Source organism: Oratosquilla oratoria, chromosome 41, assembly GCF_046742065.1.
Source record: "Oratosquilla oratoria isolate Oo_2021 chromosome 41, ASM4674206v1, whole genome shotgun sequence".
Taxonomy (NCBI): Eukaryota; Metazoa; Arthropoda; class Malacostraca; order Stomatopoda; family Squillidae; genus Oratosquilla; species Oratosquilla oratoria.
In genome coordinates this window covers 28,668,314-28,687,072 of record NC_134817.1, presented here as the reverse complement: position 1 = coordinate 28,687,072, position 18,759 = coordinate 28,668,314, and the positions used below count along the sequence as shown (strand labels likewise).

At 41.6% G+C, this 18,759-nt stretch overlaps 1 protein-coding gene across 4 annotated transcripts in view; it reads left to right on the top strand.

Moving 5' to 3' along the window:
• Positions 1-18,759, top strand: part of LOC143021084 (TBC1 domain family member 12-like) — a 40,648-nt gene that overhangs the window by 10,308 nt on the left and 11,581 nt on the right. For 3 of the 4 annotated variants that reach the window (XM_076178347.1, XM_076178348.1, XM_076178350.1), the window contains exons 4-9: positions 848-1,052; positions 1,548-1,692; positions 11,245-11,362; positions 13,560-13,691; positions 13,980-14,130; positions 14,446-14,646. In XM_076178347.1, coding sequence (XP_076034462.1) covers positions 848-1,052; positions 1,548-1,692; positions 11,245-11,362; positions 13,560-13,691; positions 13,980-14,130; positions 14,446-14,646 — 952 coding nt within the window. The remainder of the gene's footprint in view (positions 1-847; positions 1,053-1,547; positions 1,693-11,244; positions 11,363-13,559; positions 13,692-13,979; positions 14,131-14,445; positions 14,647-18,759) is intronic. The other variant, XM_076178349.1, reaches the window with a different exon arrangement.

The following is an 18,759-nucleotide window of genomic DNA, read 5'->3' as shown; positions in this document are numbered from 1 at the left end:
TTGGCCCCCAACTCTTAGGGATTGGGGGATGGTCCCACAATATAGATGCTGCCAACAACACAATATACACTCATAAGGGATTTGTGGGAAACCCCTGTTCCTGCCATAATAATACTCAGGGAAACAGGACTGCTCAGCCAGATAGTTTAGGGAACAACAACAACAGATATATAGATGAATCTAAACTGTTCTCCTGATTCATTAACCACTTCGGTATGATGATACCTACATAAGGGTCATGAGGCATGAGTGGGTACATGAGGATGCCAGCATCGGTGTCTAGATTATATATATATTTTTATAGTTGTACAAGAGTTACCCCTGGATTCTGTGAACTGCTTTGATAATGTTTTCTGTGTTTATTATTACTCAGTAAAAGAGAATGAGTAATACAGTAGGAGAATGAGTAATACAGCAGTGACTATATTTTATAATGTGAGTAGTGTGATGCAAATTACATATGGCAGCTGATGCAGCACACAAGAGTTTGAGTCCTGAAGTGGTTAATGGTAAACAGGGAAACAGTTAAAAGTGGATGGAACAGTATATGAAGATACCAAAGTTGCTGAACAGTAACTTCCTGTATATGTTTACCAGGGGGAGAGCAATTTTGAGGGAAATTCTGGAAGCAAGGGGTTGTGTTGAATGAAGTTAGTTGTTACAGTTTGTTATTGGAATTTTTTAATGCATTTTCACAAACTTAAAATTTCTCAAGTTCTTGTAGAAGGACAACATTAAATGTGTTTTGACTGGAAATGTTTCAGTATGTTGAATAGTATTTTGTAATTCTGGTTTCTTATTTGAAATACAGTATAGATAAAAAGTGAAAATGTATCACATGTTTCAGAAACTTATTTGCATGGCGTAACAAAGATGGATCAATACTGGGTATTCCTCAATCAAAGGCAGTAAAAGAGTCCCAAAGTGGATCCCAAGCTCCCTCAGACCAGGAGTCCTCATCATCTGCATCATCTTCCCATTCTCCTTCAAGCTCAGCTCCAGGATGGAGAATCTTCTCTCGAGGGGCACTGAAAGGGAACAGAACAGTGGAGGTGAGGATTCAATTTAGTTCCTAAGAATGCAAAATAAAGGATATGGAAGTTCAAGAAAACTCCAGTACTCTAGTATTATCAAGGCCCTGGTTTTTCAAACATGTTATGATACATACATACATATACCAAAGGCTTTTCTCTTAGCTGGGATTTCTGGTGTTAACCAAAATAGAATTCACAAGTACAGTAATACTCTTTTACTTGTTGAAAAAAGGAGTACAGGGCTTGTTGTAATCACTTCTAGAAATACTGTTTTATGAACATAGTATGACTAGATGGGAAGGATGGTTGAATGGGTTTTATTTGTTTATGATGTGGGTGTGTGCTTTGATTCAGCCACCCCACTGTAAGAGAGAAAAGACCTTTGATACATACATACTCATAATTTTTATGAGTGTAGTACTTGATGTACTGTTTGAAACTATAGATATTGCTAAGGTCTTATATTGTACATTTTGTTAAATATGTGTCAAGGAATTTATGATTTTCTTGCAGCAGGTGCGCAATTCGGACTTGGAGGCAGGAACTGTTGGACTCATAATGGAAAACAGACCATCCAGTCTTCCTGCCAAAACAACAAAGGAACAACAGAAGCATGATCAAGAGTATCAGGAGATGGTTACTGCTGCCAAGAAGAAAGGTACTACTTATGACAAGAGCTGGACTGAGTAAAAGTCAGATCATACTTATATAAGAACATGAAATAGGAGTAGGTCATTCTTCCATTTTTGGCATTGATTGTGTTATTGTATTTTAAATGTGAATGTATATTTGTTCAGGTCAAGATATAGACATTAGTGAGATTGGCTTGCCATTAGTGATTTAAAGATTTTGAATTACAAGCCAGTGAATTTATAGTTATCCTGCTTTCATGATTTAATTACAGGTAGTAGTGTAGTAGCCATCTTGAATTTAGAGGAAAATAGAAATTTTCAGGTCTATCTAGTCAACTTGCAAAAATGTAGCCTTGACATAAAAACACTGTATCTACCTTTTGAACTTAAACAAGGGATGAGGGGATGAAGAGAGTGTTGCCATGTAAATGAAGTGCCTGGCCCTGCTTTAGATATGCTGTACCTCATTGCATTGTTCCTGACCTAGGCAGTTGACAGGGATGATCCTTCATCCACAAGGAGCTAAGATAATAGGGAAATGGGAGTGGTATGGGGGGATGGGTATATGCCTAGGTTGGCTACCTCCCTTATTACAAAGGAGGAGCATGTCAAGGAGGAGACCTTTTGGTTCATAACTAGGTCAGAAGAAGGGGAAGAAGCCTATTGATATATAGATAGAATAAATGGAATCTAAACATAAATCTTTGGTAGACTATTTTGATGGCTGAATTGCCCTCTTCCTCTGAAGTAAATATTATGGTTCACACTTACTCTGCTGAGGATTACTCCCCCCTTACATTTCTTTCTTTGCTGTTTTTTCCATCCTGTTAAGAATGCATTGTTTTTCTGTTAAGCTGCAACCATCAGGTCCTAAGATATATGTGTATTTGCTTATGATACACAGTACTCACCCTCACATCTGGGGGTATTCATAAACTCACTCTTAGCTCATGAGTTATACATACATACATATACTAAAGGCTTTTTCCCCCTTATAAGGGAGATATCCAAAAAACAAAGGTATATAAACCACTCCCACCCATTCCATTCCTAACATACTCCACTCCCCTCCACCCTCGTCCCTCCCTCTTATCTTGGCACCTCCTGGATGATGGATCATCCCTGCATCTTGCCCACTGTCCTGGGTAAGAAGCAATGTTGCAAGACACAGCACATCCACAGCAAGGCTGCTTCATTAAATTGATACCCCCCTTTGTCCCTTTCATGTAGAAAAGGAGAAGATGGGGAGAAATCCCTTTGGGCTGCATCAGTTTATTTCTCACACATACTCCCTCACCCCCCATCCCACATCCACTCCCCCTCATGCATCACAGTATCATCCATACACAACCATTCTCCATCCACCCCTATCTTCTATCCTCTCCTGCCCCCCCCCCCCAAACAGACACTCCCCTCCCTCCCAATGCCCCCCACCCCATCCACTCACCCCACCCCAGGTCAAACCCCAATGCTCACCCCCCACCCCTGCCCTCCACACCTTCCCCCACCAGCCCCCCCTCACTCACTCCCTCCATGCATCCGAACCATCCCAAAACTCTTTCATCAACCCCACCTCCCACTCCATCCAGCCCAGCAACCCCCACCACACTCCTCAGGCACCCCATCTCAAACACGTTCAAACTCCTCCTCTCTTTCCCTCCTATGCTCCATGCTCCCACCCCACACAGCACTGCCAGCAAATCACTCCTTCTTACAATATCCTCTTAGCATCCATTCTCAAATGTCTATTTCTCATTACATTCCTCAACCCCCAAAGGCATCCATTCCCCCCACCACCATGAGTTATACTTTGTCATTATATTTGTGAGCTTCCTACTAAGGGAGGTCCTCATGCTGCACTAGAAAGGGATCCATAATACATACATACTAAGGGAGGTCCTCATGCTGCACTAGGAAGGGATATATATATATATATATATATCAAATACATATCAAACTAAATATAGTTGCAAAATAATTATCATACAGTAAAAGAGACCAGAGAAAGTATAGTATGCACCCAGGCCAGATAAGAAACAATATAATATATATATATATATACAGTAGAAGCCCGATTTAACAAACTAATTCAGCCAAGGTCCAGTCCGCTAAATTGAATTTTCCGTTATATTGAGCGAGTGAGCATTGGTGTAACAGTGTTGCCAGAGCGGATTATAAAAATGATACGTACCTAAAAATTCCCTAGTGTACACACACACACGTACAGTATATATATTATTGTAAGTGAATTATAGGCAGCACAATCATGAATTGCAAATGAACAGCAATGTGCAGTAATTTGTTGCAACGTGTGTGTGTGTGTCGTGTAACAATGATATGAGCTGTCTGTGAATTTCGCGGAATATTAGTCATAGCTTCGTGTTTGGTTCGATGTACATAATTCTAGCGATTAATAGGACTGGGCAGTTGGTTTTTGGATAGTGAGCATTATTGTGTTGTTGCAGAAAACGTAGTTCGTTGTTATAGAAGTGTTTTTCGTGGTGATTACTCTCGCATACTGATTTTGAATTTTCCCATCAACTTACTGTTTCATTATTTTGTTTTCCTATTATACCGTCTATTTCTACTTGAATATATTTCTGCTACAATTATACTTTATACATATACTGAATTATATATTATTGTATATATATATATATATATATATATATATATATATATATATATATTTATATACCTCCAAAGTACTAAATTATAAATTTTGGACTCTGAGACATGCATGTGGCCGGTTGACGGAAAATGCTCAACTTAGCTTACCGTTCCCGCTAAATTGAGCTATTTCCGTAGACGCGCGTCTGGCCAGCTAGCGGAAAATGGTCAACTTAGCGGACCATTTCCGCTAAGTTGAGCATTTTCGTTATTGCTATTTGCAGTTCGCTAATTTCAGCTTCCGCTAAATTGAGATTAGTTGAATCGGGCTTCTACTGTATGTATGTATATATATATATATATATATTATATTGTTTTTTATCTGGCCTGGGTGCATACAATATTTTCTCTGGTCTTTTTTACTGTATGATAATTATTTTGCAACTATATTTAGTTTGATATGTATTTGTCTGGTCAGTGTGTTGAAGTAAAGAAAATCTTCTTGTGGTCAGGTGATGTATTACTTTGAGTCAAGCATACAGTTCATATACGAGAGACATTCAATAAGTAATGCACCCTCACCCATTTCCCATAGCAACAGAGCAACGAAATTTGGCACATTCATTAGTCTTTCTCTACATAGGAACCACCCAGAGTTACACATTTCTCCCATTGTTTGATGCAGCTCTGGAGACTGTTTTTGTAGAACACCCCAGTTTGGTCCTCCAACCACGACGTGACTTCAGAAATCAAGGCAGCAGCATCTAGGAAATGCTTTCCTTTCAAAAACAACTTCATGGCTGGGAAAAGGTGAAAGTTAGAGGGTGCAAGGTCAGGAGAGTAGGGGGGACGGGGGAGAATTTCATAGCCACACGCCCGTGCATCTGATCCGGCGACATGCGAGTTGTTGTTGTTGTCATTCCCTAGACTGTCTGTCCGAGCAGTCCCGTCACCCCAAGGAATGCCACAGCCGAAACTGGGTTTTCCCACAAATCCTTTATAGAGTGTATGTTGTGTTGTTTGCGTGCATGATTGTGTATAATGCAGTCTTCCAATATGTGTTGTATGGTATGGGGTGAAGTGTTACATCCTGGGCAGCTGTTCACAATGCAGTCATCCAGCCTCTTCTGGTAGCTTAGAAGTGCTGGGTGGTGGCTGCACCACAGTCTGGCCAAGTGGACTCTGTCCTTTCGTGGGAGAGAGGATTCAGAAGGGTGGATATCAGGGGGTCTGGCATGCAGCAGTGTGTTGTCTTTCAATGTGTTAAAGGAGCGGTGAGTGATATGATTATGAATATGTTTCCGGAGGCTGGTATTTGGTGGTTGTGGAGGAAGAGAAGAGAGTATCTGTGTGTGATACAGGTCTTTGGGTGTTGTTTTAATGTTCCTTGGTGTGTGTGGGTGTTCTGTTTTGTAGTGTAGCGGGTGTGATGTGTTTGTGGTGGCTGCGGCAAGTGTTTGTGTGCCTCTCATGTCGAGGTGGTCCTTGACTTTGAGGACTTTTGTTTCATGGTGTAAATGGTCTGTAGGTGTTGCATTTGTGCAGCCTGTAATTGTTTTTAGGGCTTTGTTTTGTATGATTTGAAGGGTGTTGTGGTGTGTCTCACTGAGATTAGGAGCCCATGCAGGACTTGCATAATTCATCACTGAGCATATGCATTGTTTGTATATTGTTGTATTAGTTTCTTTGTTTTGTCCAAATGTTGTTCCAGCGATTGACTTAAGTGCATTAAGTCTAGGTGTGCATTTGTTTTTTATGTTTGTGATGTGTTGTTTGAAAGACATGGATGTATCGTATGTTACACCAAGAATTTTCGGTGTGTTTGTGTGTGGTATTAGAGTGTTGTTGATGTAGAGATGAGGTATGTATTTGTGTTCTATTGTCCAGTTGTTGTTGTTGTTGTTGTTGTCGTTCCCTAGACTGTCTGTCCGAGCAGTCCCGTCTCCCCAAGGAAGGCCACAGCCGAAACTGGGTTTTCCCACAAATCGTTTATAGAGTGTATGTTGTGTTGTTTGCGTGCATGATTGTGTATAATGCAGTCTTCCATTATGTGTTGTATGGTATGGGGTGAAGTGTTACATCCTGGGCAGCTGTTCACAACACGGTCGTCCAGCCTCTTCTGGTAGAAGTGCTGGGTGGTGACCGCATCGCAGTCTGGCCAAGTGGACTCTGTCCTTACGTGGGAGAGAGGATTCAGAAGGGTGGATATCAGGGGGTCTGGCATGCAGCAGTGTGTTGTCTTTCAGTGTGTTAATGGAGCGGTGAGTGATATGATTATGAATATGTTTCCGGAGGCTGGTATTTGGTGGTTGTGGAGGAAGAGAAGAGAGTATCTGTGTGTAATAAAGGTCTTTGGGTGTAGTTTTAATGTTTCTTGGTGTGTGTGGGTGTTCTGCTATGTAGTGTAGCGGGTGTGATGTGTTTGTGGTGGCTGCAGCAAGTGTTTGTGTGCCTCTCATGTCGAGGTGGTCCTTGACTTTGAGGACTTTTGTTTCATGGTGTAAATGGTCTGTAGGTGATGTATTTGTGCAGCCTGTAATTGTTTTTAGGGCTTTGTTTTGTATGATTTGAAGGGTGTTGTGGTGTGTCTCACTGAGATTAGGAGCCCATGCAGGACTCGCATAATTCATCACTGAGCGTATGCATTGTTTGTATATTGTTATATTAGTTTCTTTGTTTTGTCCAAATGTTGTTCCAGTGATTGACTTAAGTGTGTTAAGTCTAGGTGTGCATTTGTTTTTTATGTTTTTGAGGTGTTGTTTGAAAGACATGGATGTATCGTATGTTACACCAAGAATTTTCGGTGTGTTTGTGTGTGGTATTAGAGTGTTGTTGATGTAGAGATGAGGTATGTATTTGTGTTCTTTTGTCCAGTTGGTGAGAAGTGTTGCTGTAGATTTGGTTGGAGCTATTTTGAGTCTGTTTGTGATGAACCATGTGTTGAGTGTGTCAAGGTAAGGCTGGATTATTTCTGCAGCTTTGTCTGTGTTACGATGTGTGCATGTGATTGTTATGTCGTCTGCGTAGGAAGAGATTTGTATTTCTGAGGTGTCTGGCGTGGGTAAGTCATGCATGTATAGATTAAATAATGTGGGGGATAGAACCGAGCCCTGTGGTACTCCGTTCTTAATGTTTCTGATGTGCGATGATTGGCCATTATATGACACATGAGCATTCCTGCCTGCCAGATAATTGGCCAGCCATCTTTTGGTGTTATTGTGCATGTCTGTGTTATATATTTTATTTGTTAGGTTGTGGCGGGGGATAGCATCAAAAGCTTTACTAATGTCCAATGTTATAAGAAGTGTTCTGTGGTGGGGCCTATCTGAATTGATGCCATCTAAAATTCTTTGTGTGAGGTTTGTCAGAAGAGTGTTTGTGGAGTGTAGTGGCCTAAAACCGTGTTGTGAGTCAGCAAGGGGAATATATGGTGTGACAAGTTTAAGTATTAGGCGTTCAATGACTTTAGAGGGGGTGCAGAGAAGTGTGATTGGGCGGTGCGATGTTGGGATTGTTGGGTCTTTGTTCGGTTTTGGAATGGTGATTATTTTACCATGCTTCCAGATGTCGGGTATTGTGTTGTGTGAATAGCTGTAGTTTGCAATGTTTGTGAGTGCGTGTATACCTTGTGGTCCAATGTGTTTTAGGTGTATGTTGCTTATGTTATCAGGGCCACAGGCAGATGAGTGCTTGAGACTATGTAATATGAGTTTTGTCTGACTGTCTATGAAGGGTGTATAGTCTGAGTCTGTGGGAAAGTCTTTCTTACGGTCCTGGAGCTGCAACGTCTACGTCGTGGGACCACCCCCCAACCCCAAGAGTTGGGGGCCAAACAGCAGCATCTACCCCTGGCCATCAGCTCTACGCAGATGGCACCGATCCCCTCTTTTGTCCAGTTGGTGAGAAGTGTTGCTGTAGATTTGGTTGGAGCTATTTTGAGTGTTTGTGATGAACCATGTGTTGAGTGTATCAAGGTATGGCTGGATTATTTCTGCAGCTTTGTCTGTGTTACAATGTGTGCATGTGATTGTTATGTCGTCTCCGTAGGAAGAAATTTGTATTTCTGAGGTGTCTGGTGTGGGTAAGTCATGCATGTATAGATTAAAGAGCGGGGGGGATAGAACAGAGCCCTGTGGTACTCCATTCTTAATGTTTCTGATGTGCGATGATTGGCCATTATATGACACGTAAACATTCCTACCTGCCAGATAATTGGCCACCCATCTTTTGGTGTTATTGTGCATGTCTGTGTTATATATTTTATTTGTTAGGTTGTGGCGGGAGATAGCATCAAAAGCTTTACTAATGTCAAATGTTATAAGAAGTGTTCTGTGGTGGGGCCGATCTGAATTGATGCCCTCTAAAATTCTTTGTGTGAGGTTTATCAGAAGAGTGTTTGTGGAGTGTAGTGGCCTAAAACCGTGTTGTGAGTCAGCAAGGGGAATATGTGGTGTGACAAGTTTAAGTATTAGGCGTTCAATGACTTTAGAGGGGGTGCAGAGAAGTGTGATTGGGTGGTGCAATGTTGGGATTGTTGGGTCTTTGTTCGGTTTTGGAATGGTGATTATTTTACCATGCTTTGAGATGTCGGGTATAGTGGTGTGTGAATAGCTGTAGTTTGCAATGTTTGTGAGTGCGTGTACACCTTGTGGTCCAATGTGATTTAGGTGGATGTTACTTATGTTATCAGGGCCACAGGCAGATGAGTGCTTGAGATTATGTATTACGTGTTTTGTCTGACTGTCTATGAAGGGTGTATAGTTTGAGTCTGTGGGAAAGTCTTTCTTACGTCGAATAGTGCGTCGGTCGTCAGGGTGAGAAGTGAGATGGCTTGTCTGTGCAAAATGATTTATGAGAGTTTGCTTGTCTGTTTGAAGGTAGATTGTCTGTTGTTGTGATTATTGCTGCGTGAGAGCGTGTTGTGTTACTGTTGGATAGTGTAATGCTGTTGAGTGTTTTGTATAATTTGCTGGTGTTTGTTTTGTGATCAAGTGAATTGATAAAGTTTTGACAATTTTGTGTTTTTTGTTCGTGTATTTTATTGGCAATCACAGTGTTTAGTGTTTGTATTTGGTCTGCTATTTTTTGAGGGATAGGTGTGGGGGTATTGTGTTTAAGTGTGTCTTGTTGTCTGATGAGGCCTTGGATTTCTGGTGTGAAGTTGGGGTTGTGTGATTTTCTGTTGCCTCTAGGGATGTATCTCTTGTCTGCGTTTTGTATGATTGTATTAAAAGTGTGCACAGCATTGTTTATGTTTGTGATTGGTGTACTGTTAATTGTTTCAAAATGTTGTTCTGTCTCTTCAGTAAAAGCTTCCCAGTTAGCTCTCTTGTAATTGGTGTATGTGTGTCTGTGGCCAACTGGGGTGCATCTTGTTTTGGTGGTGATGATGATTGGAAGGTGGTCAGAACCAAGGGTTCCGACCACTCTCCATGATGTTGTTGGGGTTAGGCAGGGGGAGCAGGGAGGGAGTGTATAGGGCTTGGTGTGGGATATGTGTATGATTATGTGTGTTGTTCATGATAGTCAATGAGTCAAACTGAGTCTGTATATCAAGCCCTCTGTCTGTGTCAGGGTTGTCGATATACCAGGCAGACCACTTGGCGTTGAAGTCACCACCCATGATCAGGTTGGGGATTGAGGCTAGTTGGCTAAATTGAGGCCTGAAGGTGTTTGGAACTGTGGGGGATGATTGGGGGGGAATGTACATGTTAACTATTGTCAGTGTTGATTTGTTACCTCTGCGGATTCGAATGGATTGGATTTCTGTAGTGTTATCTGTGGCAGGGAGGAGAATTTTGGTTGTGGCACATGTGAGTTGTGGACCGGAGCGTTGTCCTGCAGGAGGAGGACACCTTTGCTGATCTTACCCCGCCTTTTGATTTTGATAGTTTCTCTTAATTTCCTCAAAAGTGAAGCATAATAGGCTCCTGTAATTGTGGTACCCTTTGCCAGGAAATCTGTCATCACTACTCCATCCTGGTCCCAGAAGACTGTGAGCATGACCTTGCCAGCGGAGGGCTGCACCCTTGCCTTCTTTGGAGGTGGTGAATCTAAGTGCTTCCACTGCATTGACTGGGCTTTGGTCTCTGGATCATAGTGATGGACCCAGGTTTCATCCTGTGTAATCAGTCTTTTGAAAAACTTTGACTCATCTTCTTGGCACATCTCCAAATTCATCCTCGAGCACACGACGCGTTCTTGCTTCTGGAAAGGTGTGAGCAACCTGGGGATCCATCTGGCAGACACCTTATGCATATACAAATGATCATGAATGACTGTTTCTACAGAACCTGTACTAATCTTGACCTCTTGGGCTATTTGGCGAATAGTAATGCGTCGATCTTCCAAAATGGCAGCCTCAACTTGACGGACAGATGCCTCATCAATGGCAGAAGGGGCGACCAGGTCTGGGAGCTGTTTCCACAGAGTTCCGGCCATATTTGAATTCATGATGCCAGCGTTTTACAAGGTCATAGGATGGGGCATCATCACCATAAGTTTCTTTCATTTCATCAAAAGTCTCCAGTGGTGTGCGTCCTTTCAAATATATAAACCGGATCACAGCTTGGCATTCAACAGGCTCCATTTCACACCTGACTCGGTTCAAACACCTGTAAATAAAAAACCACAATTAGTTCTAAGCTCTTATTTTCCACATAACCCATAGAGATATAAATCACTGCACATGCAAAATTTCAGCTAGATTGGACAACTGGAAGGGGGTAAGGGGCATTACTTATTGAACGCCCCTCGTATATGTGCATACGTTCCATTATTTTTCCTCGAGTTCTCATGCAATACAGAAATAATTTGCTAGTGCTTTGTCTCAATACTACATATAGTAAACACTTCTAAGATACTTTTTCCAGCTAAGGTTACTTTTGTAGCCTTGTTATTTATATTATGATGATTAATTTTATTCTTAGCCAGCCTTTTTACTACAATGTTTGCTATTTGTCCAACAGAACAAAAGGAAGCAAAGGCTCGCCGTAAAGCACAGGTGGCCCAGCTGAAGCAAGAGGAGCAAGTTTCTAGTGCTGTGGCTGTCTGGAACAACGAAATTATACCTAAGTGGGACACTATGTAAGGATGCACACTATTGTTTGGGAAATTCTGAATAATAAAGAGATTGATCTACCATACTCACCTGTGAAACTGATTGACTTAACTTTAACACAACATCATATTCATTTAGCTTCTTCTTGGTCATGGGAGCCATCTTGAGTGTTCTTGGGTTTTGTCTTGTTCTTGAGCTGTTCTTCTGTTGATTCATGACTTGTTGTTGAGCTCTTCTTCAGTTTATTCTTAACTTGTTCTTTGTTGTTGATTCTTTGACTTCATTTTTGTTAATTCTTGAACTGTTCTTGATTCTTAAGTTGTGATGCTTGTAGACTTCATGATAATATGCTGACTCAGGTCCCAAACCCTGGTATTTATAGGCCAAGTATGTATTTCCTCACTGATGAATATGGTGCACTAGCTGCTCATTGACTAGAAACCCAAACTATCAGCATTTAGGCAGGTATCAAAACGATTGACTTATTCGCAGTGATACATAAGGCAGCTGACGGACAGTGAAAACAGATTTTTATTTTATTTATTTTATTTTTTATTTTTTTTTTTTATTGATTGCAAGTATTTACAAAAGAAAACTTGCGCGGGTCACAACCCGCTACTTCCTAAGAAGTTCATCTTCGGTATTCTTCTGTCTCCCGGTCTGATGTGTGTCGTCTTGTCTCAGTCCATGCCTTCCGGGATCCCAGGTAAGGACGGCCAGTCGTCTTTGCTGTAAAGAAAGAAAAAGAGTCATGGTGAGCGGATATGCTTGTTGTATATAGGCTATATATTCAGTGTGTATTCATAAAGGAAAAGAAAAAAATGGGGGGCATTATCTAGGAGGTGATACTTCCGTTAGGCGCCGAAGCCGGTATGGGTTGATCGCGCCCAACAGCCTCCTCACTAGACCCTCCAGTGAAGTGGCAGGACCCGCTCGAAGAAATGTAGACGCTGGACAGGTAGTCAAGTAGTGGACCAGCGTATTGGCCCCCACCGTGCCGCAGTGTTGGCAGTCCTCTTGGTGTCCCGCAATCTCCCAGAAACATCGATACCCTAGCCTAAGTCAATGTAGGATCACTTCTTGCACCCTGGAGAGGCACATTCCTGTGGCAAACTTCTCATAGTTGGAAGTCCTCTTGTACCACAGGGCTGACGGCCTCATGGGCGCCATCAACTTGTGCTTCTCTACCTCTCGCCGGGTCAGTGTTCTTGTGGTGATGGTCAAGTGAAAACAGAGACAGAGAGAAACAAAAGAAGAGTCCTGAACAGAGCTGAGAAAGTGCTACAATTGTCATCTGAATACTACATAGATTACTACTCGTCATTTTGACAAACACTGACCAATCTCCTAGTGTTTCCCAAATGTCTTCAAGAATTTTCCCCTTAGAGAAGTTATTGAGAAGTTATTGTACATCTGCCTCCTAATGACTCATTTGCACTGAGATGGCAGTAAACAGTTGTTCCTGACATCTGTGCCTAATGAATCTTCATTCAGCCAGCATCAAGGCTCAGTATCCCGTGCTTAATGAATCTTGATTCAGCCAGCATCAAGCCTCACTATACTGTCTCCTGTACTTCCTGTCTTAATCATGGAGTAGCTGACTGCTCTTCATAACCCCTATAGGAATAACTTCTTCAGTTCATCCACCAGTTCCAGCTTATGAAACTCAAGGCCTGGGCTAGTGATACTTGTCAGTAAATATGCTAGTCTGTCCTTTTCATAGGCATTTCTAAGAAATATTTTGATTTGATAATATATACCATTCATCAAAATCTTCACGGGATTGATGATGGTCAAAACCCATACATGAGGCACACCTCTCATTTTCAGGCCATTTCCAGGTAAAAAAAAGCTGCAACTCTTACACTGAAAAATACAGTATCTGGAGTGATTAAGATTACCTATAATTTCTAGGGGGAGGCCTCCATTCTGTTATTTCTAAGTCATTGTCTGAGTATGTTTGGGTGTTCTTAGCAGCTATTGTATAGCTACTATGCTGGATTATGGTCCTGTTATCTGCAAGGGTCATCCCAAAGGTTTCCCACTGTAGTAAGGACTGCCCACAGTACATTGTGTCAGGTTGCAATATACTAACTCTTCAGAATTTCATGTTTTTGAGTATTTATTTTTATGGGTAATGGACAACATGATATGTATATCTGAAAGAAATTTGATTAGCTATAAATTACATCATAGTTTGATAATATAATACTTGTTTCCTAGGCATAGTCACAAAAGATGTCAGGACTTGTGGTGGCAGGGTCTTCCTTCATGTGTACGTGGAAAGATCTGGAGGCTGTCCATTCGCAATGAACTCAATATAACACCCCAGTTGTACAATATTTGTTTACAGAGGTAAGCATGAGGTGTTATGATTTGATTCAGATTTCTTAATGTGATGTTTGTGTTTATAACATTTACTTGGCATAGTGATGAGTACCTGGTTATGGTGGTTTTGTGAGATAATTGTTGGAGAATACCATCTACTTGTTGATTGTCTTCATATCTCATCAGCACCCTATCTCCACCCATAGGTGCAACCCTAAGGTGCTGGCACCTTATTTCCATCAAGTGATTGAGTTGTAAAATGAGGTTATTCAGTAATTTGCCTACAAGTACACATGAGATATATTTTATTGGCAGGTCTAAAGAAAAGCTAGTTAGTCTTAGTGAGTGTGGAAGTGTTGCAAGTCAGGATGACCTTGCAAGTGAAACAGGGGATCATGAAGCGACCATTGACCTCATCAAGTTGGATGTTTCACGTACATTCCCACAGCTCTGTATTTTTCAAAAGGTATGCTATGCAAATGAGTTTTTTCTCTGAAGTCTTATCTTTCATCCATATACTTATCTGCCTTTATCATGAGTAACAATGGCTAAACCAGTGGCCATGGCCTATTTCTGTGAGGTTGTGTTTCTCTTGAAAAAGAGAACTGGGGCAATGGATTGATTAATCATTCTAATGAAAAGGTTCATATACAGATTCTCTTTCATACTATTATTTTTTTTATACAGCTTCTGTGTTGATGTACTCCTTTATTATCCTTTTCTTTGTGGTGAAGTGTTGAATGACCTCCATTTTGATGCATGTTTTCCTTATATACAACAGGGTGGTCCATTTCATGATCCTCTGCACAACATCCTGGGTGCTTATGTGTGCTACCGTCCTGATGTCGGCTATGTGCAGGGCATGTCCTTCTTGGCCGCCACACTCCTGCTCAACATGGAGGAGGGGGATGCCTTCCAAGCCTTTACCAACCTTCTCAACCGTCCTGCACATATGGCCTTCTTCAGGGTGGATCAGCCGGTGGTAAGGACAAGTTCTAGAATTAGCAGAATTAGCATTCATAAAAGCATATTAATTTTTCTAAGAGTTTTTCATTCATTCATTTTTCATTCTATCAATATACCAAAGGGTTCTTCCCCCATGTAAGGGAGGTAGCAAAATCAAAGGCATGCACCTACTCCCACCCATTCCATTTCCAGTCACCACCCTTGTGTCCCACTTATCATAGCTCCTTGTGGATGAAAGGTCATCCCTGTCTCCTGTCCACTGCCTGGGTCAGAAGCAAATCCAGCAAGACACAGCACATCCCCGGCAGGGCTGCTTTACTTCACAGTGATTTCCCTCCCCATCCCCTCATATGGAAAATAGAGAAGATGAGGAGAATTCCATTTGAGCTGCATCAAAATATCCATACACAACCATCCTCCACTCACCACTATCCCCAGCTTTCTCTCTTCCTTGGTCAACAGGCTCATAGCCCCTTTCACCCTATTCATCCATCTCATCTTTGGTCATCCCTCAAGTTCACTCCATCCATCTCTGCTTTCTACACCTCTTTTGCTAATCTTTCATCACTCATTCTTTCCATGTGTCCAAACCATCCCAATAAGCTTTCATCAGCCCCATCTGCCAGCTCCCTTTCTGCCCTTGCTCAATTACTCACCTTCTCATTTCTTACTCTATTTGGGTGGAGTTTTCCAAACAGAACCCTAAGGTTTGGGTTTTTTAATGGGTGTGGGTGTGGTACAGATAAGAGTAGAAGGGAAGAGATAGGCAGTATATTTGTGAGAAGATGGATTATTGGCATTGAGTGAAACTTAAGTTGAAAGGGAGGGGCAAGTTTGAGTTTGGGAGTGTAGTTGGGAGGGTGTCTGGAGGAAAGAGAGGACAAGGGAGAGAAGGGGTGGCTATACTAGTAAGTGAAGAAATAGTGTGTGGTGGAGTGGAAGGAAGTTTCTTCAAGGTTGATGTGGATGAAGGTGAAATTGGGGAGGCAGATGTGGATCTTTGTACATGCATATGGGCATGGTAGTGAGAACAGTAGAGAAAAGGGAGGCTTTTTGGATAGATTTAAGTGAGTGGATAGAGTGTAGGGGAAAAAGAGGCTTTTTGGGTAGATTTAAATGAGTGTAGAGAGTTTAGGGAGAAATGCCAATGTAGTGGTATTGGGAGATCTTAATGTAAGGGTAGGAAATGAACCAATAGATGGAGTGGTTGGGAAGTGTGGAGTTCCTCAAAAAAATTGTAGTGGAGAGTTGATGGAGATGTGTCTAGAAAGAGAGGTGATGATAGCAAATACAGTGTTTAGGAAGAAAGTCAAGCATAAGTACATATAGAAGAGGGTGGTGGATGGAAGGGTGGTAGATAAGGCATTAACCCCTTCCATACGGTGCCACATACATAGGCGTCATGAGAGCCCAACAGCATATACGGTGCCGCACACGTAGGCGTCATGATTTAATTTTGTTTCCGCTCTTGTTGCGTTATCTTGTATATTGTACTGGTAGTAAGTAAAGATTCCGTATGCTGTACTTGGGATTCTGTTGCTCCTCCCACCATCCTTGTTCCCACAAATCACGATAATGAGCTACAATATGCCCCGCCTTCTATCTAAAATGAGGAAGTCTCATTAGGTAAAGCTCTCTCTCTCCTTCCCTCTTCTCTCTCTCTCTCTCTTTCGCTCCTCCCTCTCTCTCTCTCTCTCTCTCCCTCCCTCCCTCCCTCTCCCCCCCACCCTCTCTCTCTCTCTCAGAGCTGGATGCTCGTGTGGTAGGTCAGCGGGAAGGGTGGAGGTGACAAAGATAGATATGCGCTTGCTTTCCCCCCCTGAACTCATTCTCTCCCTCACTCACTCACTCCCCCCCTCTCCCCCCCCACCCTCTCTCTCTCTCTCTCAGAGCTGGACGCTCGGGTGGTAGGGCAGTGGGAAGGGTGGAGGTGACAATGATAGATATGCGCTTGCTTTCCCCCGCTGAACTCATTCTCTCCCTCCCTCCCTCCCTCTCTGGGCAACCAGCAGCAGTGAGGTATAGACTGCAGGGCATATGACTGGTAACTTATCTGATATCTTCCGCTCTCTCCCTCTTACACACACACACACACACACACAGTGCTGTTAGCAACACCGACCGTCGTCGCTGTCGTCGCGCGACCAAGAAGACGAGGATTTACGACGAAAAAGGAAAACCTGGTTTGTACTGTAGGGGTGGGGAGTGAACGTGAGTGCCCGAAATGGTATCTATGCAGTGCTAGTTAATTGTGTTAACTCGAAATTAGCAAAAATGAATGAAAACGACTCGAAAGCCAGTTGCGAATCAGAGCCATCTGGCGGCAATCCACTGAACCGCGATGTAAACAATCAACAAAGCACGTGTTATGACAATGATTTCTTAGGGTTTGGTAAGTACGAAAGAAAGAACTTAAGTAGATTATTAGAGATAGAGAGAGAGATGAGCAAAAATAGGACTCGGTGGGAAAATGAAATCATGGACTTAAGAAAAGAGGTCATTGGTTTAATTGATTGTTTATCTAAGACTAACCATGAAATTTCTGACCTGAGAAAAGCTAACTTGGATCTTACAAACGAAATTAAAGAAATGAAAAGAGACATAAATGAACTGAAGAATGATAATGAAAAGAAGAAAACTAATGATAATAACAATAGCGAAAATCTAAAGCAGGAAGTGAACAACAAATTACAAGAATTGACACAAAAGATCGAAGAAAACTTAGGTGGGGACAGTATCCAGGAAATTAAGAAGTGGAAAGAAAATATTGAAAATAAAGAAATTGCTTTCAAAGAAATAGTCAAGCAGCAAATGCAAGATAATGCAAAAGACACAATCATTCAAGTGATTAACGAAAAAGCAAATTGGGTCAGGGACACAGTAGATAGGAAGAAATGTATTGTGGTTTATGGGCTTAAAGAAAAACAAGGATTGGCGAGGTACATGAGAGAAAAAGAAGAAAAAGAGACAGCAGTAGAAATCCTTAATGAAATTCAGGGGGGAGACAGTGATTCAGGCACAGACTTAGAAGAGACTTACAGAATTGGTCGCTATACTAAGGATAGGAATCGACCTCTAAAGATAAAACTAAGGTCACAAGTGGTAGTAGAAGACATATTTGAAAAAGTAGGTAACTTGGCAAAGAGTGAAAAATACAATAAGATATGGATAAAAAGAGAAATGAGTACTGAGGAATTAGAAAAAGAAAGGGCACTAAGAGAAGAAGCAAAGGAAAAAAACTTGAAAAGATCGGAGACAGAATGCAAAGAATTCCAGTGGAGAGTAATAAACTTGAGATTAAGACAATGGCGCTTCAAAACGAACAAAACAAGGGAAGAAGAAACCAGGGAGAAGGAAGAAAATTAAAAGTGGCCTATACCAACATTGACGGACTAATTTCGGGACTGAACGAACTCAATGATTATCTGTTAGAAGCAAAACCAGACATAATGGGAATTGTAGAGACCAAACTAAGAGGTGAAATACCATCCACTGTTATCGGACAAGGTTTATACAACTACTGGATAAAAAACAGGGACAAGAAACAGGGAGGGGGAATCATGTTCTTGGCCAAGAAAGACCTAAAGGTGACAAAAATTGCAGAGGGCAAAGGTAATGCTGAATTGATCATGATAAAAGTCGAAGGCAAGAATATGAAAAGTAGAAAGTTTGTGGTGACTTATGTGCCTCCAAAAACAAGCGCTTGGAAAGAAATCGAACATAAAAAAATGCTAGATGACACAAGAAAATCACTCAATGAGATACTAATGGGTAAGGGTAATCTGGTAGTTAAGGGGGACTTCAATTGCAAAGAAATTTGTTGGGACAGCATGACAGTGCAAGGAGGAGATGACTCGTGGGGCAATGTACTGCTAGATATGACCATGGAGTACACAATGACCCAATGGGTCCGTGAAAACACAAGGTACAGAAATAATGAAGAGCCATCGAAACTAGATCTAATATTTACAACAGAGCCTGAAATAGTGCATAAAGTCCAGTATGAGACACCAATTGGAAAGAGTGACCATGTACTCATCGAAACTATACTAAAGGAAGAAATAGACATAGAGAGGAACGAAAAGCATAGGAAAGGAAGACTGAGGTACAACAAAACAGACTTTACAAA